This window comes from Athene cunicularia, assembly GCF_003259725.1.
Source record: "Athene cunicularia isolate RWA chromosome 2 unlocalized genomic scaffold, athCun1 chr2_part1, whole genome shotgun sequence".
Taxonomy (NCBI): Eukaryota; Metazoa; Chordata; class Aves; order Strigiformes; family Strigidae; genus Athene; species Athene cunicularia.
Window position 1 is genome coordinate 42,144,998 of NW_020799095.1, and position 20,876 is coordinate 42,165,873.

General features: G+C 35.2%; 1 protein-coding gene across 8 annotated transcripts in view; it reads right to left on the reverse strand.

The window, feature by feature from the left end:
* Positions 1-20,876, reverse strand: part of ZMYND11 (zinc finger MYND-type containing 11) — a 106,721-nt gene that overhangs the window by 38,866 nt on the left and 46,979 nt on the right. For 4 of the 8 annotated variants that reach the window (XM_026843273.1, XM_026843269.1, XM_026843272.1 and 1 more), the window contains exons 1-2: positions 8,049-8,214; positions 4,385-4,544 (exon numbers count right to left, since the gene is read on the reverse strand). In XM_026843273.1, the coding sequence (XP_026699074.1) occupies positions 4,385-4,544; positions 8,049-8,203 (315 nt within the window). In that variant the 5' untranslated portion in view covers positions 8,204-8,214. Of the gene's footprint in view, positions 1-4,384; positions 4,545-8,048; positions 8,215-20,876 lie in introns of those variants that run through there. The other 4 variants (XM_026843271.1, XM_026843275.1, XM_026843270.1 and 1 more) reach the window with 1 other exon arrangement.

Consider the following 20,876-nt stretch of genomic DNA (forward strand, 5'->3'; position numbering starts at 1 on the left):
TCTAGATATAAGTATCAGAAAATCTCCAGTAATGAATTAGCCAAGTTATGAATACATGGATGTGCTGGGAAAAAGCACACTCTACTTCTAATGTTCTCTGAAAACGAAAGGAAGCAAACTGCCCCTCCAAATAGCATGTTCTCCACTAAACTAAAAAAATTTTGTCAGTGAAGAAATAGCTCAAAGTGACTTAACTAAATGTGAAGCCTCACTCATCACATCTCATTAGAGCATTTGGCCACTATAAATGAACTTTAAATCACAGGAGTGCTATGAGATATGTCGCATTCAGATGCAAACAATGAACCTGTGTTACTAACACAACTCCATTTTAGAAGAGCACCATATTGTTTGGCTTTATGAACACATGTAAATTGAAATTATACATTCATAATGCCTCTCTCTGGGTCAGTGCAGTTTTATGGCTTTAATCAGGAGGAGAAGAATTAGCACATTAAATGCTCAAAATAGCTCCGTGCACACTGTAGAAAAATAACAAAATATGTAAATGAGTAAGACAAACTAACTCTAAGAACTGTATCTAACCCCCCCATAAAGCTACATGACATTGGTGCTTTATTTTGATTTCTTTCATTGAGATTAGACTGAGCACTATTTTACACAGATAAAGGTACATAAAAATCATGGCATAACTGAAATAGAAATGAATAGGTAAGGAGATTCATGATTCTTTTCTTCAAGAACTACATTTCCCTTCTATTTTATTGACTGCATTGAAAACATAGTTAACAACATTGATTTGCAATTTTTTTTCTAAACCTGAAGAGCAAGGAGATAATTTCTTTTATGTTGATAATAAATAACACTTCCAAATTCCACAAGTTCTGTGAGAAATAGAAATAAAGCTTTTAGAAAGAAAAAGTAAACTTCCATTACCAGATTTCAGGACTGACATTTCCCTTGCAAGGCAAGAAGCTGCCGAGATTTTGTTGAATTGCATAATAATGGCATCAACAAACAGTGAAAATGCAGAGTTCCTAACTAAAATCCTGGATAACAATGGAAAATAACTTCTTCTTTCATTTATTTTGTGTCAAATGCATTAATCATCTGCAAGATGAGAAAGCCTGTAAGATGAAAACACATTTTGAAAATGTGCAAAACATCTGTATAGATGGCAAATGAGCAAACAAAATGAATACCTGCACAAGGCCTGGAAGTATAATATTTGCAGCAAAGTTCTTGTATAGGTACCAATCCTTAAAATATCAGTTGGAATACAGTATGCTTAGCAACTGACTCCATATTTTAAATTTAGTAACTTATATAAAAATATTTCCCCCACATATATCTAAGAGAAAAAGAACAATTTTATACTCTTTTAAATCTGATCATTCTTTTTCAGTTTTTCAGAATATTCATTTTTACATGAGTTGTCCTTTTTTGAAGGGCCTCCTGATGCCCTCAAACTGTTTTGTCTTTGCATGTCAGCTTGTTCTTTTGTATGGTATCTCTAAATATAATATTTTGCTTCATTTTTTTACCATAGCTTCAACATACTGATAGAACAATGATAGCAAGGTAGCATAATTTTTTTAACACATTCCTCTTAAGGCTAAGAGTAACCCTATTAGAGATCGTGTCCTTACAGCATATATTTATCATTATGTCAACCTATTGGATAGGGCAAATGTTTGGAAACACATAAGTAAGCATCACAGATTATCTAATGAATCTTTTCCAAATACAGCTGTGTTTTCATAATCTGTATACTCTCAATTATTGTTATCATTTAGCAATCAGTCCACAGTCATCATTAAAACCAGTACTTTCAGGCCTTGTGGCAGTCTCTAGTCAGACACCTATAGAAATAACAGATACAGGTGCTCAGCAGTTCTGTGGCCCGGGCCAGTAATTTATTTACTTGAAAATGGATTTAAAATGCTAAGATTTTAGGTCCAAAATTTCAAAAAATTGAAAGAAATGTCAAGCAAATACTCAAATAAAAGATAGGGGGAAGTACAACAGGAATAACTTCCACTGTGGTGCCAGAAAACAAGCTAAAAACCAAGGGTATTTTTCTATTGATGTCAATAGGTGTTGGATCAGTTCTCAAGCCTTTCTCTTTCACATTATGAGCTTTCCATGTTCCTGTAGTACCATTCAAACCAAGTTTGACAATTGGGACAAGGATCTGCCCGTAAGTGCTAAAGTGTGGTGAGCCTGAAATCCCTGTTCCAACATTAATAGACCTATTTCATAGAGTTCTATCTCCTACAAGTGGATCTCTCAAAAGACTTCTGTGTTTGCCCTCACTGAAATGTAACTTGAGCTCATGGTTCAACAGTCATTAGTACCAGATCTGAACAGTACTGAATTACAGAGAACTACAAACTGCATCTTGATCAAGTGCAGACAAACCATCCGTAAAACTATACCGTGTGTCCAATGTTGAAAACATACCAAACTTCATGGCTTTGCATCAGTTGTTGGAGAATGGAAAATACTTGATCTGTGTCAAGTGATGACAATGACACTTTGTTACTTGTTAAACTTTTTTGAATAAAAGAACAAAGAGAACGATTTATACCAAGTCAATGTGTTTTACTTCATCTGCCTGCATCATTTTGATTCAGTATTACGATCAAGAAGTTGGGTACTGTTGAAACATGGCTTGGATCAGAAGCTGATTCCTATTTTTGCATGAAACTGTAAAGTCAAGTATGCACTGGTGTTCTGAACAACTGAGATGGCCATCAGACATATGGACACAGCACAATGCATCAGTGATTAGCAGTCATGTTGAAAATGCAGTTAATACTTCTAACCAAAGGGCTGTTCATAATGTGACTTAAGCAGCATCTTCAGTCAAGTCAAAGACAATTCTTTTCATTCTGAGATAAAATAATTACATAACTCTCATGACTCACTGGGCATTTACATGCTGGTTATCTTACAGGTTTTGCTGGACAAATGTTGCTAATAAGAAGAAGGAACATTTTTTCGAATGACTTTTTAAGAAATGGCTATTGTGAGGCATTCTGAATCTCCTTTTTTTTTTTTTTTTTTCCAATAGAGGAAACAAACATACTGAATACTTTGAAATAACTACAGATTTCAGAGTTTATGTCCTGTTGAGTCTACACAGTTAACATCACCTCTAAGTAGATAAAACTGACATAAGAAACACCTAAAAGAGCTAAACTGGAATTTTGAAATGTTTACCCCCAGGGACAATAGTAAAAATAAAGCTACATACCCTTTAAAGGCTCCCTTGAGGGTTTCTAATGAAATCAGAATGAGAATCTTAACAGTGACATGAAGCACATTAAATATATATTTCAATATTTTAAATTAGTGTAACTGGGATAATTTTAGCCATAATGTTTTCTGTTATGGATACTGCTTGCTTTCCACTTTCTCTCACTTTAAAACAAAAAATACTCTGCTGTTTCACTTTCAGGAACTTACTGATGGCTGCAATAATTCAATGAGTATTTTGGTGTTTTTTTGAATTTATTTTCCTGCAGTGTTTTTCTGGTTTTCCTCAAAATTTAAATTATTACCTGTGTCTGAGACAATGCTGTCTATTTTACCAGTATTTAATGCAATTTATATTTCAAAGTAACAGTCCCTATTTCAAGTATCTTAAAGCTTTGCCAAACTCTCTTTTTTAATTACAAAAATGTGGTCTTATAAATACAGAGGCCACACTCTGAACAAGGCAAAGCAACTGTGAATGCTTTTTCCTAGTCTATGGGACTATTCTCAGCTAATTGTGAGTGCATTCCACCTATCCCTATGGAGGGATAGAGAAAACACGCTTTTCTTCCCTTCCCTAACTTTAAACCTGTTCAACTCAATTTAAATATTTATTTCACACATCCAGCAGATCAATGTCTAGATGCCTGTAATTAATTTGCTGAGAAAATCTTTCTGCACTGAATGCTGTGATGTTCACAAATATTTGTAAAACATATCTTTTTCATGTGTGTTTGTATATAAATGTACAGCTTCTTGTTGCACTTTTGAACAGGAGGAATTCTTCCCTCCTCAGATTAAAGCAAGATTAATCAAAAATTGTCTTTTTTTTTTTTTTTTTTAAAGATACCATCTTTGGGATTTGAGGACGTCTGAGGATTTCAAGTAATACCAATAATATTTACTGTCTTCCTGTACAGCTGTATAAGAGAATGCTACATAAAAGTGAGGGATGACTGAGCAAAGAACTTTGCTAGTGTTTCATAGAAGAAAACTCAGAATTCCATGGAATAGAAAAGGTTAAAAAGTTTAAGAGTGCATTACTTCCCTGTTCACAAGCACCAACACAGCATCTATAAATAACTTTAAATAAAAACTAAAGCAAGTTTCATGCTAAGATACCAGAATTTGTGATTTACTTTCTCAAAGACATTATACTCACAATCTCATCTCCTGGCAACCAATATCCTTCTTGTTCAATACCAGCTTTTGACCCTTTACACCCCACCGTCAGGGTTTCAACAATAAGACCATCCTTGACTGCTAAACTCAGCTGACGCGTGGTTTCTTTTGGATGCATACCATGGACTCGAGACATATACCTGCACACAAAGCACAAAAGTCTTTAAGTGTTAGTGTTAAACTATAAAATGCGTCAGCAAAAAAAATACTCTTTTTAAATACTTGCTCAAAATTATTTAAAATAATACAGTCTAAGTTTTAAAATGTTTTTAAAGCCTCACAATTTATACAAATTCCCTCCTTACTCTAAAACACCTTTTCTTCCCCTTGAAGTTATTACGTACACACTTAGACAAGTAATAGCACAGTAATCTTCTACCAAAAAAAAATTATCACAAGATTAACATGACACTGCTTGGGCTTGTCTTTGCTAAACTTCCACATCCATTTGTGCCCTTAAAAAGACTTCTTTTAAATTATTTGAAACGTGCATTTCTGTGATACTTTCTATAGCATACATACTATAGAATGAGTCTGGAGATGTACCAATGAATCTATGTGATGCTTGTGAATACAAGACATTTATAAAAAATGTGAAATTTTTGCATCACATATGAAAACCAACATCTAGAGTTAAGAGTACTAAGTGGTTTTTCTCCTCTTCTTAAGATAACCAGAGCGATCACACTATGATGAACTGCACTGGTGAGAACAAAACATAAATAGCCTAAACTGTGTATATACACAAGATTCAGTTGTATAATCCTGACCTTTTACCCAGTATAATTTACTTCTAGACCAACACCAAATATTAACTTCGAGTAAACAACATAAAATGATCTTTCTTCAAATAAAGACGACCTCCCTGTTTTAAGATCATTACACTTCTGATATTTTTTTAGCAGAATTCCAAGAACATATCTATGAGTCACTGCACATGGAGAAGTGAAGAGAGATGCAATCGCATGCAATCAGCAGATAAGTCAATTGACTTAGAGCCAATTTTTTGTGGACATATTTTTCTCGTTATAGGTCTCTTAACAGTTACAGGGCTAACTGAATTTCTCTCCCTTTTGGTTTCTCCAAGTAACTCTGTTTTTACCTGTCTTGTAGGAGAGAAGTCCGTAATTTGCCTGCTCTAAGACAAAGCTATCAGCTATGGTACCCTCTATTTCATGCTTCATTATGAATTCCAGCAACCATGATTCTTTTGTGACTATCATCACAAACACCTTCATAAAAATTATAATTATTGTAAGGAGCAAACTTGAGGAAGTTATTATAAAGCAAGTAGCATTACATGAAAAAAATAGTTACATCAGTTCATATTTTTTTTTTTTAATAACATGTCTGACAGGAAATTTAATGCCTTAGAAGTCATAAACTTACAATAAGGGATGAAGACCACTCCAGTGGTCAACCCTCCAATCACCTTGTCTCTTTGAAGACACATGCCTTTCAAACTTCTCATTGTTTTGGATGCATAAAGATCTTTTCCAGTCCTGCATTCTCTCTCAAGCTTTTGCTGGAACTGGTTTATGCTAATCTAATCTTTTTGTTTTGCTCTAAAGGAAAGTAAATGCATATAATCATATAGTAAATTTCTGATTGAGTACAAGTATATATTTGTGTAGTAAATTACACAATCATCAGAGCAACACAGGACATTTATAAATTTCTGCCTGGTATCAGAGGCATTTATGTAAATGCAGCATGTTGGCATGATCTTGTGGGGTTTTTTTAGGGTAAAAACAGACAGATGCTGCCATTTATTATATTTTAGAATGTCTATCACAACGTGGTCCAAGTCTGGTTGGTTTGTACATGCTACCACTGCATAAAAATAAGTAATAATAAATGAAATTAATAGAGAAAGAACAAAATTTTGTGAAAGTCTGATAATATATATGAAATTTATCCTGGCTAGTAAAAAGGATCGAGGGCCAAGCAATGACTCAGAAGACAGGCACATTAGTTCAGTTCTGTATCACACAGGGTGGATGTTCATCTGCTCAAACTGATCCCTCTCTGCTTCTGTAAAAATCAAAACTCAACATGAGAACCTGTTGAAGTGATATTAAACACTACAAATGTGTTTCCAAGTTTTCCAAGTTCTCCAAACTCCAAGGAGGTCTTAAACAGGCAGAGACTCAAATCTATTACTTCACTTTCAAACAGAGTACAAGTGAACACCATCAGTTTGCTGAGGCATAAAGAGCTGACATTTAAAAGCTGCTTGAAATAGGGAAAACAACTAATTTTTTCATACACTCATGTTACATGTATTTCATGTGTGTGTGCACATATGCAAATATTTATGCAAACACAACTAGGTTTTCAAAAGGCAAATTACCTTTGTCAACATTTGCTAACTTTACTGGGTTTTCAGCAAATTTCCATTTTAATTCTGTACTAACAACCTCGCTGTCAGAGCCATAGCATTTATGTCTTCTGCAATTTATTCGGGTCTTTAATAAGACTCAAAATACATAGCATATGTACTATCATTCTCCCCATTTTAGTGATAGAACAAATCAAGACACTGAGGAAGTGATTTCCCTACATTTATAGGGTAGGCTGCTATAGGTCTGAGAGCACAAATCAAGTATTAACGCAGGGCCATAATCTTCAGTGCATCCTGTTGAAAAAAAACATGTATTTTGCATTGCATCAACCATAGTTGCTGAAACACAGTCCGACAAAACTCCTGAATGTAAACTACACATTTTGTGATTATTTCTCACATCTCTGAACAGAACAGATATATAATACAAACCATAAATCCTTAAACCAACTTTAATCAGCTAAGAGGTTTAATCTGCCTATTTCAACTGTGGCCAGGTGTGCACTAGTGAAAAGGAGCACAAGGCTGAGAATCTCCCACTCAAATCCAATCTGTGTTCTCAACCACAGTGAAGGTACTGCCACCAACTAAAAAATCTCCTCATTTTCTCTATCTGTAAATTGGGAGTAATAAATCCCCAGTGGCTTTCTGAAGAATACCTGAATCAATGTTCAGACTGTGCAGCCTGGATATCCACAAGGGCTATGTTTTCCATTCTTAAAATAAAATGCTATCTGCTTTCACAGGAAAGCACACATGTGTAGAGAGAATGTTTTTACGTTGAAGAGCAGAATTGCTGTTAGAAAAGTGTCTCCTCCCCCAAAATTTTTACTTATATTAAAACCTGTGAAGTGTACATGGCTAGATATTCACAAAGACTATAAAACTACACTGGCAGGGTCTGGATTAAATCCTATTTTGTTTCTTTCCAACCAGAAGGACAGCAGCTAAACTAAGAAGCGATTAAGGCATAGGATTTGAACCAGAAAAGGCAGTTAAAGTTCTTTAATAATGAAATGTGAAAAACTGTCAGAACGTGTGAAAGTTGCTGGAAACTCCAGCCTAGAGACACAAAGCATGATGTCTGGAGTCCTAACTACCACATCAGACTCGTTACTGGATTGGGGAAAAACAATATTGAAATGTCTTTGTGCAGAAGTGACACTACTAATCCAGGGAGCACAAGTCTTTTTCTGGCACTGCATGCACTGAAGCATCTGGCACCAAGAAGTTAAAAAACAAGTAAGAGAGATAAAGCAGTCCACGAATGCTGTTTTCAACAAAAGCTGATTAGCCTTACCTTGGAGACAGGGAGTTGAAGCAATACTGGCTTTTTATGCTCTTGCCCAGTCCTCCATACTGACAGATTGAGAAGTGTAATACAATCCCTATACTGCTATTATGTAGCCAGCCAGGAGAAGTAAATACATTCTCAGATGGGTGAGAATAAGGCATGAAGACAAAGTAAAATCCCCTAAATCAGGAAACCAGCCCTAATCAGATAGGGGGCTGGAACAACCATTTCAAAATACAATTTAACTGTGCTAATCCCTGCTATATAAAATGAGTGTCTGATGAAGAGAGGAGGTTTGGCTTGATAATCTGCATATTACATTCCAAATCTCACCAAATGAGGCTGTCTGTCTGTGGGATACAGAAACAACTGAACTGCTGCTCAGTATTATAGTATTTATAGGTCAGTATTTTCTCCATTTATAAACTGGGAGCATAAACCTTTTTGACATTAACACAGAGGAATCTAGCAAATCTAGCAAAATTACATTGTTCTTTATCAACTTTTAAAAGCCTACCAAAGCATATTTTCAATTATTGCAACACCACTTGGAAAGCAAATTAAAAGAATCTTTAGCATGTAGGTTGTTCATTACCACCCTTAAATAAACCTCAGCATTGTCACCCTATCAAATGTGCATGTAAATTTGCTGACTTTCAGAAACAAGATACTACCAACAGAACCAGGTAGATGCAAATGTGCATATAGCTAATATTTGTGAACAGCTGTTTGACAGCAAAAGAAAAAATTTAGAGGAGAACAATAGAGGATGATCGTTTGTAGATTGTATATGTGTGTGCATGCTCATGTGTATTTAGTATATAAATATCTATCAGAAAAATGTGAAATAAGAATTTTAAACCTTTTTGGGACTGCAGATGAACAGTAGTCAGGTCTTTTCAAATTTAGCAGCCGTAAAATATCATTGTAGTCTTCTGTTTATATACGTTATTCTTGTTACCCATACTAAAACCTTGACCACCTCTCAGACACCACTGGGACAACCCAAAGGGTCAGCAAAGCTAGAGTTGAGGACTTGCGCAGTTCTCACAGGCCTCATGGCATCCAGGAGCCACACAGATGTCTTCTACACACCCTCCCTGAGCAACATTGCAACGATAGAGCAGGAACAATATGCAGGGAAACATGGTATGTGCCCTTCCAGAGTCTCCTTCACAGCAACAAACTCCTACAGAACTCATGATGCTATCAAGTGAAAACTAGATCTTGCCACCTTCCTCTTCTAAACAAAACTAGACCACAGGAATACCCTAATCCACCTTTAAACCACCTGCCTGCCCAGTATACAGGAAACATTGCAGAAGCACCAAAGTCTGTCAGCATATGAGCAATTCACACCTAAAACTTCAAAAAAAGTTTCTCAAACCAGCCACTGTTCAGAACATCTTTCTGTTCAAAACATAAATACATGTGCTTCATAACATACATTAAAACTCAAGAAAATGGTTTGGTTTGATGTAAGGGGTATGGAGGAAGCAGACTCTAACACTGCGATCAGCATGGGAGCAAAACAGATACAAAAGTAGCCGGCACCTGCAGGGGATCAGATGGTGAACTTTTGCCTACAGCTGTCACGTAGCTCCCAACTCTTGCTTGGTGCTGTGCAAGACACAACACGATGCCAAACTCTGTCCCAAAGAGCTTAATATACATGTCCAAAAAATAAATGCACATAAATAGCTAGCTCTGCTCCCAAAGAGTTCTCCTAAGGCAACTGTGGTCTACTGAGATGCAGCAAATCTTTTACATGGGCACAGCTGTGTTGTGGCCAAGAAAAGAAGGAATGTTACTTAAGATGAAAAGTTGACACGGGTATTTAAAAAAAGCAAAAATCTCAGATTTTCTACCCTCACAATGAATTGAATTTTCAGCCACCTGAAATCATCAAAAGCAAAATACTGAAAAAAATGCTACAGCAAGCATCTCTGTAAAAGACTAAAGTAAAATACATACAGGAAATAGCTGTCTTACATAAAATACAAGAGTGTGACAAGTGTAGGTAGATGCTAATTTTAGTGGCAAACACTGTAATCTTGGTCTGATCAATTATCTCTGTCTATGCTGGATGCCTCCACCCTCCACAATACGAAGGGAAGTAACAGACTATCTGCTAAGCAAATCATCCAGGGAGGAACAGAGGTCTTAAGATGTCCTTGTACGCATAGCCCATCTCACAGTTGAGATCTGATAAAATACAGCAGATCCCATTAAACTCAACTGAAAGACTGCCATTAATTTTAAATGTTACCTACAGGTATATAAAAATGTCCTAGATTCAGGGACAGACCTTAAGGAATAATACATAAAATGGAAGGAAAGCAGCCAAAAATCTATTCTGAGTTCTATATTGTGTTCCTATCTCTGGTGAGAAATGATGCCTTTTGCTTTAGATTCAGTGTATGACAGCAGTTTTATAGAAGGCCCACGCACTTCTTTTAAGACTTTTTTTTAATTTGCAAAGAATAGGTAACTTGGTCATACTGAAAGTAAAAATGGAAGATATGGCTGTGATTTATTTTTTTTTTTTTTAACAAATACAGCTTCATGGCATAAGAACTTAAAATACCCAGGCTCAAGTCTCAGGAATCCACTAGCTATCCTTATGGAAGATTTGTGCTCACAGTTGTATCTCAAGGTCTCAACTCCAACATGCAGGCTGCCTACTCCCACCAGATGTAGCAGTGTGGTACAAATCAACTTTCACAAAACATGGGCTAAACATTACAGCTATTTGTATTTCAAAACAATATATTTGCCAGAAACTGAGAGCTGGTCTGAGAGCTGAAGACAATACAGACACACAGAGAAAGCAGAACTGTTTACAGTGTAGATGTAGCAGCATACTTTTTGTTTTCTAAGACACTTCTTTATTTGTTTACCATTTCTGGAGTTTCAATTATGGACTAAATTCACTACGATAAAGACAACCAAAACATAACATTCTTCCCCTGTACTCACACTTCACAAAAAGAGATGCATGTATATGAACAGGTTGCATTTAATTTCCACTGCACTCCACATACCAACAGCACACTGCACAGAACACGCAGGCATTGGCAGAGCTGTTGCCTGTGCAATAAAGTGCTGATTACACGATATACATTTTGTGCTCTCCAAAATACCAAGGGGAGATACAACATTCATTCTGAATACATGTATGCTATCTAAGTAGGAAATTAAAAAAAAAAAATAAATTTAAGCTCTCCTTCTTAGTCTAGAAATACAGCATTTGTATGAATACAGAATCTAATTTTGTTCAGCATTTTTATAAAACAAAAACAATGTATAAACTTGATAGTGAGACAGTAAGATCCGGCAGTTCAATGAAACTCAGATCTGCCTGGCGTTTCTTCTGCTGCTGATGCTAAAACGAAGCCAAAGAGCAGTCTTGTTTGGGCATGCTTTAGATAGCCCAGGCACCACGCCATGCAGTTTCTTATAATGTTAATCACCCAGGTTGTTTTAGTCAAAACCACGGTAATTGTACCTCAAGTAATTTAAATTCTCATTCATACAACTTCACTATACACTTAAGATTGTGTAACCTACAATATGACCATAAAAAGCAAGTAATTAAGATACCAAGCTATTCAATCCTTATCTACAAAGATCTCCCTTTCAGAACTACTACCACCTTCTTAAGGAGGAACTTATCTAAAAACGCACTCTACTCCCATTGTTCCAACCTAAAAAGTTTTGTGTGATACTGCTGGTAATGTACATGTATGTGGACTGAGCACTACTGGCAAACAGCAGCACTAATTTTTCAGGGGCACTGCATTCATATAGACAATTGCTTATGTATATGCAGGGCCACTGTTACATCCAGCACTTTTCTGTGGATGTACTGAAGAGACAAACAAGTAATACATGACTCAGAATATAACATCCTATCTAATACCTTGCAAATGAAATATTTAGTCAGCTCATATTGAGTGTCCCAAATTGAGTGTCTCAATTCAAAACATGCTGAAAATATATATATTCAAGTGCTTTCATGATTCAATTTTTCATAGTTATCTAATTTAATTTCCATTCTTATCTGGGTTAAAAGTAACCAAACTTTTTTTTTTTTTTTGGTCAGATTCATTTTAGCTTGGCTGAGTTTCAAAATCATCACACTGTCACACAAATGTTCACCTAATTGCCAGCTAGGGAACAGCAGAACGGCTGGAAAAGCCATCAGGGCAGAGCTGTTGCTTTTGGTGATGATATTCTTTATATGAATGGGAATATGAAACCGCAGCCTAAAATAGTTTGTATGAGTAGTGCCTTAGAGATCATTCTCTCTCCCCTGATTACAGAGAAAGCCTTGATGAGCACTTCAGGTCAGATAACAACCTGCTAAATGGCCATGTCACACTCATTTTTATCTTTTACTTCTAATAGAAAGCCACGTTTATTTACAACAAAGAAACCAAACATAAACTAGAAGTTTCACTTTTAAATATTATAAAGATCTTATGATTTGAGCAAAAATCAATACTTACGTGACCTAAAAAGTAAATTGATTTCCTTTTAGTAATGAGACATAAAAGACAGGCTGTTATGCAGTTTTCTTTGTAAACTTATACAATTTCAACACAGATATAAATAGAAGTATGGAGTACATGAGAATATTCATTAAAATGAAAACAGGATAGTGATTTTCAAGTCAGTTACACTTCCACCACTTTCTTTCTCATTATTTATACTGGAGTTCATAGTTTGCATGTATTATCTAAGAAAAGTATTAAATACTGAGCATTACAGTTTTTATAGTAACACACAGTAAGGAGAGTTTAAATGAGTTTGAACTCATTAGCAAACATCAAACAAGGAGTATGTCTGTTGTTAATAACCATGTGTTTGTGCTGTGTGAATCATTTTATTTACCAGTCATACTCATGCTCAGCCTAGAGATGACTTCACCTACCAAATCAATGAAGAATATCGACCTTTGAGATAAAAAAAGAAAACTGCCTTACTAGCAATACCACGTAAGAGCATTCTTAAGAGAAGAATTATCAGATAAATTATTAGATAAGGAAAATCGATCACGTAAAATTCGTTAGCACATCTAAGCACCTATTTTTTTTTTCAGAATGAACTGTAGGAACTAGATGTGTATGCATTAATATTTCTCATTAAAGCAAATACACAAAAAGTTTAGCCTCACCTCAAGCTCTAGACCTCAACAAAACAGCCTTTTATGCTAAACCCCTAGAGGCGTAGCAGTTGCACAGCCAGCTACAGCAGCCCTTCCATTTCATGAAGTCAGCATAAAGCAGGAAAAAAAAAAAAAAAGGTGTCAAGGCTAGAGGAATCTCTGTCAGTTCAGTGTTGACGTTTTCTACACTAGGGGCTGAATTAGTCTTAAGACAGCCAGCACTGAGAAGCAGACCCAGCAATTCAGGTAGCCATGTTCTCTATCACATGGTGGGACAGTGGCTCAGTACCAAGCTGAAGGAACAATTATCCCTAACAAATCACAAACAACACTGCTTAATATATCTGGACTTCTTTTTATGTATTCCTTTAACCAGTTTAATTAATGTGATTAAATAGAATCGTTACAAATATTGAAGGACTTAAGTATACCAACGAAAAAGCCTGATGGAAAAAGAGTAATTATTAATATGCATTATAAACTCAAGATGACACTTCAACCAAATCTAGTAATTCAGAAATTTAAATTCTACTACTACTCGGAGTAAATGCAGCTAGGATTATTTTTTTCATATCATCCCTGCTACCACCCTCCTGAGTCAAAAATGTCTAAAAGCAGCTCTCAATATTAAAGTTGCATAATATCTTAAACAGAAAATCATTATTAACTCACAAACAAAATTAAGATTTAACACCATATAAACAAGTAGATAAAAGCTTTATGATAAATGTAGCTATCTACAATTAACATAGGTGAAATTTAATGAACATAGGCCATTATGAACATTCCTTGTACAATCAATGACAATACATCATTCCTTCTTAAGTTCTTGTAAAATATCAGTGTTTAGCTTAGTTCCTCACTTCTCTTCAACATTTTTGTGAATCTGGATGTTAAAAATCCTTATTAGCTTGCTGAATATTACCTCAGTGGTCAGTCTCGGTACAAACTTACAAGCAGAACTGTCTGTCAGTTATGATGCAAAACCTGGTGAAATTCCCTGTATATATCCAGTTTTCAGTGTTCTTTTTATTACTTTACAGCATATATCTGAACCTCTGAAAATGTCCGAAAATTTTGACCTGAATGCATCATTTAACCTGACTACAAAGCCATCAGTATAAAAAATTAATGTACCAAACAAGTAAAATGTTTTGTTATCCATCATATTTCTATTCAACTACAGCTATGTTTGTAGCTGTTAGTTATGCACACATAATGCAGAGTTTTTATATATAACCAAAATACTATTTTTGCTAAAAATTTGTTATTAAGGAGTCAAAAATCAGGTTTAGATTGCTTTTTGTTTTATTAATGTAATGATTTTTAATCAAACACATCAAAAGCTGAAAAAGCACAGAATACTTCCCCCCCTCCCAGCTGATCTATGACTAAGGATTCACAAGCTTTAAAACTCTAGACTTAGTTCATTCTCTTAACATAAAAATAGTGTTATGAAAACACTGGTTTGGGAATAAAAGACGCAACTGAAGTTTGCCATGGGAAAGAGAGAAGGAAATGAAAAGAAATGGAAAGGGAGATTTACTTAGTGGAGTCAGACAGAAAGTGCCTTATCCTTGCCTATTACAGAAAATACAAAGAGGTATGTAAGAGAAGAGTCTTCTACCCTGTCTTCACTTGGTGATGTGTTTCTGTGTTTGTTTTCTGTAATACATATATCTATAATTAAGTCAACTCAATACAAACTGAATTCAGTTTTCTCAGAGATGAACACTCAATAGACAGGCTGCCACTAGAAGCAGACATGTGGCCTTGCTGAGGAATTACTATCACGCTTCTTACTGTGGGATATTGTACTCGAAATTTTTGCTTACCCTTGCATAATTATGAGCTGCTATTACACTACATGGTGTGGAAAAAAAACTTCATAGTACCTCATCCTTTCCCAAGTGGCAAAATGTGAGCTTTCCTGGGCAACTCCTTCAATATTGACCTGTTCTATCACAGTACAACTGACCAGGGTTTGATTAACATGTACCAGATTTTAAAGAGCTGGTTTTAATAACACTGTTTGCTTCACATGGTCACATTTAAAACATATATGTGGATGATGTAAAGACATAGAAAAGGAGACAGAAGCACTAGTTACAACTGAACTCAAGCAACCACTGCGTTCCTCTGCGTAACAGGATGATACATTAACTTCAAACAATTGTTTTCAGATAAATCTACTCGCCATTAAACAAAAAGACATACATTTTTTTGGGAATGGCTTGAAAAAGGATAAGAAACTAACATAGCAGAAGACCTTTTCTAAGCTTTCATTTCAGTCAAAGAAATATCAGGTGCTACAATACTTCTGCTCATGTAAATGATTATCTAGTTATAAATACAGAGTCATCTGCTCTCCTAATCATTCTTACGGCTTATTATTTTTTTTTATGCATGACGATTTAGTTGCAACATGCAAAATACTAGGAAGATTTAAATCTTCATCAAAGTTAATATAAATTGTGACAGATTTTTTCTAACAAGTTTCTGAACTTCGAATAAGCAATACTGTAAAAATCTTGTTCTTTCATTTTTTCTTACCACTGCATTGCATATTCTTATTTATAGACTTGCGTGCTTATTCCCTACCCATTCAAAATTGCTCATTTTCTTATTTATACTCTCTTGTGATTATTCTCTACCTGTTTAAATTGATCATTCTCATATTTGCTTTAATCAGTGCTTCTAGACATTGTTTTCTGTTAAGTAGACAGCCTAGAAAGAGAACAGCAAAGGAACTAAGGCAACAAAACCAGATTTATGGATGGGAGAGGCCCTTAACTTTAACTGTTCTCAGAGATTGACTGAAGAAATTTCACAGAGTGATATTTGGAGAAAAAAATCCTCCTCCTAGGACTAAATGTCAAACTGAGAGGGTCACATACTCAATCTGCAACTGCTAGCGACTCCACCTCAACTGTGGGACCAGAAAACCTCATCATTTTACAGCAATCTTTCATACTGAGTAATTCTTTTCTGGCATGCTATCCCATCAATGCTGATTAATGTCAGTCCACACAAAGCTAACAAGGGACTGACAGAGTCTATTCTATATAGGCTTGGGGTCTGCTCATTTGTCTTAGATGTTCTGACTTAGCTGCACTTACATTAAATTAGAATGTAACAAAAATGAGTCCACAGAACAAATATGGGACAAATGGTTATGACCAATTAGGGACCTAGTACTGGACCATTCCATTTGAAAGCCAATTAAAAAGATGAGTGTCTTTGTACCTATTTATGAAAAACAGACATTTTCTTGTATCACCAATGTTGTAAAACTGATTATTGACTCATGAAACTGATAGTTTCAGTTTTGCTCTATTTGCCAGTAACACAAATTCTCCTATTCTAGCGTATCAGTTTTATCCTAGCTAATGGTCTTAGCTTCATCAGCTTCATTACCCCAGCAGTTGGGATACCTCTACCCTGTGGACTATGGTCACTCTTAGTTTCATTCCCAAACTAAGTTATTCTCAGTCTCCATTCTGGAGAAAGACAACTTATTCCTCCTGAGAAAAAGGCAAAGCATGGCCAAGAGGTTAGTTTGCTCCTGATAGAGAACATGGATGTAAACCATGCCAAGATTGGCTCCTTCTGCTAAGGGCACTCCACCACTGTTTCAGCATGCTATGTGTCCTCAGATGCCTTCACATCGTGCCCAATGGCAAACTATCATGCCTCTAGCTTCAAGTTGCAAGAATAGCACTGCTGTGGGCTGTATTATTTTTGGCACTTAGAACTGAAGAACCACACACACATATAAAACAAACAAAGAATATGTCAGGACCAAAGAAACACTCCATGAGCCAAAGGCAATGTGATGTGGTCACAGCATATCTGCTCCAGATGGTGCCAAGGCATTCCCTGTCACAGTACACCAAGACAGTATAAGAGACAGGGAGAGAAGCCAATCAACTAAACAGATCATGAAACACATCAAAGGGAGAAAGAAAAAACTATGAGGAAGGAAGTATGGAAGAAAAGAATTATGTTTTGGTTCTTCACATTAGTCTTCACCAGAATAATTATCTGTTTATAATGACAAAATCTTGAAAGCAGACAATAATAGTTCTAGAACGCTGTATTTGCCAATTGAGTATTTTAATAACATTAACTTAATAGGTAACGAACTCTGAACTAATCATAAAGATCATGAAATGTTCATAAATTGCTGCTGAGGAAAGCAATACCTTGTGAGAAAAAGGGTAAATATTTAATTAATAGTTAATTAAATCTTAGGAGTCCAATTATATGTAAGGGAATTATAAAGAAAACACTATAAAAGAAACTGGAAGACTAGGGTAGCCAAAGAAAGAGAACTTCAAAAACATGTCTGTGCAGAAATACTTAACAATCTGCTAAGCAACTGAATGTTAATAATTTATCCTACTCATTTAAATATGCATGCCTTTTTTTCCAGTGTATTTAAAGGCATTTTATTCCATAGAATCAATTTTTGAGGTTACCCCAAATCCAAAACAGATGGAAGATAATGAGGAAAACAGAAAGTCAAAGCATAATTATAATTTTTAACACACTTTTAGGGATGAACAATTTGTCAAGCTGCTCTCTTGACAGAGAATTCACAAGATATAGGAAGCCATTTCTCCACCAGTGTTTACAGCATAACTAATACAAATAATACTCATCTAAATAATTGACATATTAGGATCAAATTACCCCAACATCAAGTCTCAACGGAAAAATAAGTCATATTTCCTGATAAATAACTCTTAGAAATACCATTTTGCTATTAAGTAATTTGCTAGTTTAGAAATGTTAGATATTTCTAGTAGTCAGATTTTAAATTATTATGATTCATTGACTTTACATACACTATGACAATATAAGATGGGTGGGAATATTTATTTTGCATACCTTACAGAAATGTTGCCACTGCCTTCAAAGGAGTTTTATTGTTAAATAACAATGCACTGAACACACTGAAGCCTATGAACAAAGATAAGAACTTATATATATATATTTTTTTTTTAAGTTCTCTTCAAAAGGTAGTTTTCATTTTTAGAACTAATTCCTTTAACTTCACTACATGTTTACTTCCTGTTAATACTGGTTTTCAGTTCTTCATTTACTTTTCAAGCGACTGAAGAATGGTTATCTCCAGCCAACAGAAAGTACCTTTCCAAATATAATGTACCCCCACACATAATCACTAAAATTTCAGAATCCCATTCATATAATGATTTGTTGATTTTTTTGTTGTTGTTGGAGACATCAAGTCTGCACTGTGGTCTCTTCCCTACCAATGCTTTTATTTAAGTATTTATATAATACTCCAATTAACAGTGTTGTATTCTTGCCATTTATGCACATACACATATTTAATTCTTTCAAAAATAGACACCTTTTTTGTGTTTCTTAACACTTCTTTGCATGGAATGACTTTTCTAAAATATTTGCCAGAAGTTCAGCAAGCTTACTAATTTCTGAAAGGCTCTAACTTGTGTATTCAAATTTTCCAAGTGACTCTTTCATCAATGTAAGGCAGTTTTCAATGACTTTCTAATTACACATTTTTCTATTCTTGCTTTTCCCCCTCATCAATTTAAAAAGCAAAGCATACTTGATTTAGTCTACTTTTAATTAAAGGGCCTGTTTCCTTATAAGTTTTTCCTGATATTAGAAATACCTTCTAGTGCTCTTAGCTCCTCCTACACTATCCTCCTACTCTTATGTTCTCTACAGAAAATGCGTGGCTAGTTCTATAGATTTTTCTTGCATAGTTTCCATTGCCAGTATCTTCTGAAAGTCTTTCTTTATCCCAGATATTTTTTAACAATTACACATAAAGTGCACAGGCTACATTTTACATATTGTAGAGTGCTATACAAATTTGTCTTTTTTACATATTGCATTGAAACAGTTCCTAATCTATAAACAACATATCATCTCATTTTACCACCACCATTTCCTCCCTGGTCATAAACAGTAAATGCTCCTTGCTATGTACAGTGGCTTCTACCCAGCACCGGAAGACTAAGAAAAGCAAGAAGTAAACGAAATAAAAAGGAATATGTTAGGAAGAGGGAGACAACCATGCTGAGATGCTGGTTAGGAGAAAAGCTAACAAATAGATTTGTCTAAAAGTAGCCAACCATCTGATGAAGAAAGCAGCAACAGAGGTTGTGCTAGGAAGGTGTTTGGATTAGCAGGTCACAAAATATACAAGACAACTTGTCTCTAGCAACAAGTGAACCCTCAAACTATTGCAAAAATAAAATAAAATAAAATCACGAATTACCTTTTCAACTTGGGAAGTTCTCTGAAAATACACATTTGCCATTCACTGTATGACATGGTAGGATGAATGTCACTTACCTTAAACATGCATTTATAATAAAGATTATCTTGCTGTTTTTCTGTATCCTTACTCAGGAATAAGACATGCTTCCATAAATTTCACTGTCAGTATTACTCGCAAATACTTGTAATATGCAAAGCCACTCTTCGACAATCCCGAGATATTAACACTTTTAAAAAATGTTACTAATCCAAGATTGAAAATCCTTCTTTTGGCTCAAGCTATGTATGAGTGCTCGTAATTTTCACTTTTAACCACTGTTTGGTTTTAATCTTTCTTATTATTCATACATTTGCCTATGTGCCCAGACCCTGATTGATCTTTTAAGGAAAGAACTCGTTGCAGTTGTACTAGTACTGTAAAACAACTCAACAGTCTTTATCTTTTCCTTGTCAGAAGTTATCTCCTTAAAAATATCATATAATAAAAACTAGATCACTGTTCATCACTCTTGTCACTTATGTGGATGGGAAGCATTTACAACTTCCAAGCACTTTTTAGATTACTCTTCACTGCTAACACCTTGCACATCTTTCTCAAAGTACTGGGGCTGCTTGCATCTCTTGTTTAGTCACTTATTTTTCTTCGGATTAGAGATGAGTCATACAATCTGGATCTAGAATGCTTTTTAAAAAAAACAAACTACCCTTTAGTTACCAAGAGCGGTACTTCTTTTTCTAGTATCTAATTACTTGCTTTCTTGACCTTGTTTGTAACAATGGGATTTGCCTCACCTAACTTTACCCAGCTAAATGTTACTCGCGCTATCTTAAAAACAGGCATCTCTCGTAAGAGTGGGATGAATCCCCAGCTAGACATGCCTGTCTCCCTTTATTACACATAAAAAGAGCATAAACAGCTAACAAACTCAGCTAATATATGGCCTGGAGCAAATAATTTGAAATGTTAAAATGAAGTGTATAGCATTAGTTTACCCACTTGTTTCCTTGGAGACATGGTGCAAATATATATGCTTTCAAGCATTCTGAAACACAAGTGCAACCTCAAAAATGAAATTCCCTAAAATATAATCTCCCTCTCAAGCCCACTTGGAACTCTCTGTCTCTGGGAAGGTGTTTTTCATCTTAATGGTACATTTTTCTTTGTTGTAGGAGCCAGGTACACACTAATTTATTTGGGACATCATCTTTTTTCCTCCTCTTGTTTAGTGTTCACTATGTTTGGAGAAACTGAACTGTTACACTTCCACTTGTGAAGCCAGTTTTGCCTGTCACTTCCACCCCAGAGCTTCCAAACTCTGTCAGTGAACCACGTTATAATGATTTTCACTTGTTAGTCACCTGCACTGTTTATAACTCTCCCCTTT